Below are 1763 nucleotides of genomic sequence, written 5' to 3' on the forward strand. Positions count from 1 at the left end.
AGGAAGCATCTTTTGGCATAATACCATGTATCAGTGCCAAGCTTTTTATGGTAAGGCTCCAGGCTTTTGATAACCCGAGAGATGCCAAAGTCATAGTTCCCTTTGGCACAATACAGGGTTCCTATCACCAAATTCACAATGCAAAGGTGGTAGATTTTCTTGTCTGGGTCATCATAAGAGAGCTGCTCCTCCTCCTTCTCAATCTTCCTCATCAGCTCCTCAGCTTCCTCATTTTGACTTGTCATGATATAGGAAACACAGAGGTTGGCTAACACGATAGCGCTGACACTCAGGATGTTATCATAATTCTTCTTGACAATGGGCTCGTAGAAACCAATGGCCTCTTTGTACTTGTTTTCCTGCATGAAGAGAACATGGGCCACATTCAGCTTCCACACATCGTGGTCATTACAGAACTCCACAGATTTGCGGAAGATCTTCTCCACCATAGGATAATTCTCAAGATTCCAGTAGATTTTCGCCTGGGCCATCAGTACAGGGATATACTTCTCAAGGGTTTCGTCATATTCATTCACAGCCTTTATGACTACTTCATCATCCCTGTTATGCCTTGCTTCTTGAACTTGTTTAGTGAGTCTCCGGAGCTGCTCAGTCAGCATGCCAGCTAACCCATCAAGTTTAATGAAAGCCTCTTCAGGAGCTGTCTGGCAAGTGATCATGGCATCCAAGAAGTCATAGAGATACGGTGTGAGAAACTTGTAAGTCAAGTGGGCATTTTCTGCTAGAACATCAGCTGCCAGGTCAAAATACTCATATTTACAGTAAAGCAGGAGCAAGTTGCCAAAGGTCTCTGGGGGAAAGGGGTTCTGCTGGAGCAGAAACTGGAGCTTTTCGAAGCCCTCTGTGGGCTTGGCATCCATGTTCATCAGAGCCTGGTTGTGTAGGGTTACCGGGTCCAACTCTTCCTCTGCTCTGGGTGGCATGTCAGTGAGGGCTTCCTGGGCTGCCTCAAAGTTTCTCAGCTGGTACTCTATGGCTGCCTTGAGGTTGAAGGCTTCGACCAGAGCAGTCTGGTGAAGGACTACGGTGTTGCCAACACTGCGAATATCAATGCCTTCAATGGTCATGCCAACACCTAATTCTGGGTGTTGACGGATGCCTCGCTCAATGATGTCAGCGATATGCTTCAGAGCAGGTGCATACTGCCGACTGCTGTAATAGGCCAAAGCCAAATTGTAGGAAAGGTCAGGCTGGTAGCCAGAAGCCTGTAGAGCCGCTAAGAACTTGGAGCAGGCAGCTTCATAGTTACCTTCCTTGTAGAGTAGGCAACCCATGTTGACCAAACCATCTGGGTCATTCTCCCCTCCACTGTCTTCTCCAGCTTCCCCACTCAGCAGCTGCTCCACCAGGCTCCTGGCTCCTGGGAGGTCACCTTCACTGTACTTGATAGCAGCTTGGAGACGAAGGACTCGAGTCTGATAGGTGGGGTTGTCCAGGAGGAAGGCGACCCTGGTGGCCTCTGGATACAGGCAGGCCTTGTAGAGCGCCTGGGCCTGGTACAGGCGGTACTGCTCGAGTTCTGGGTGTATCTGGCTCAGCTGCTCATAGCACTCTGCAGCGAGCTCGAACTCCTGCAGGCGGTAGTAGCAGTAGGCCAGCAGCGACAGCCCTGCGCGGCTGCGGGGACTCCTCTGCAGCTCTGCGCTCAGCAGCTGCACCGCCTCTGAGTAGCGGGAGTCGCGGATGAGTCTGTACACCACCGCTGTGAACTCACCATCGGGGATCTGCGAGCTGCTCAGCCC

General features: G+C 51.0%; 1 protein-coding gene across 1 annotated transcript; it reads right to left on the minus strand.

Moving 5' to 3' along the window:
* Positions 1 to 5: 5 nt before the first annotated feature.
* LOC114615785 (tetratricopeptide repeat protein 30A1-like) lies at positions 6 to 1757 on the minus strand (the record flags this gene model as incomplete). Its single annotated transcript, XM_028761416.1, has 1 exon — positions 6 to 1757. A coding segment is annotated over exon 1 (1290 nt), but the record flags the coding sequence as incomplete, so codon positions are not given.
* Between the last annotated feature and the right edge of the window lie 6 nt (positions 1758 to 1763).

This window comes from Grammomys surdaster, unplaced genomic scaffold (genome assembly GCF_004785775.1).
Source record: "Grammomys surdaster isolate TR1022 unplaced genomic scaffold, NIH_TR_1.0 146336, whole genome shotgun sequence".
In the NCBI taxonomy this organism is placed as follows: domain Eukaryota; kingdom Metazoa; phylum Chordata; class Mammalia; order Rodentia; family Muridae; genus Grammomys; species Grammomys surdaster.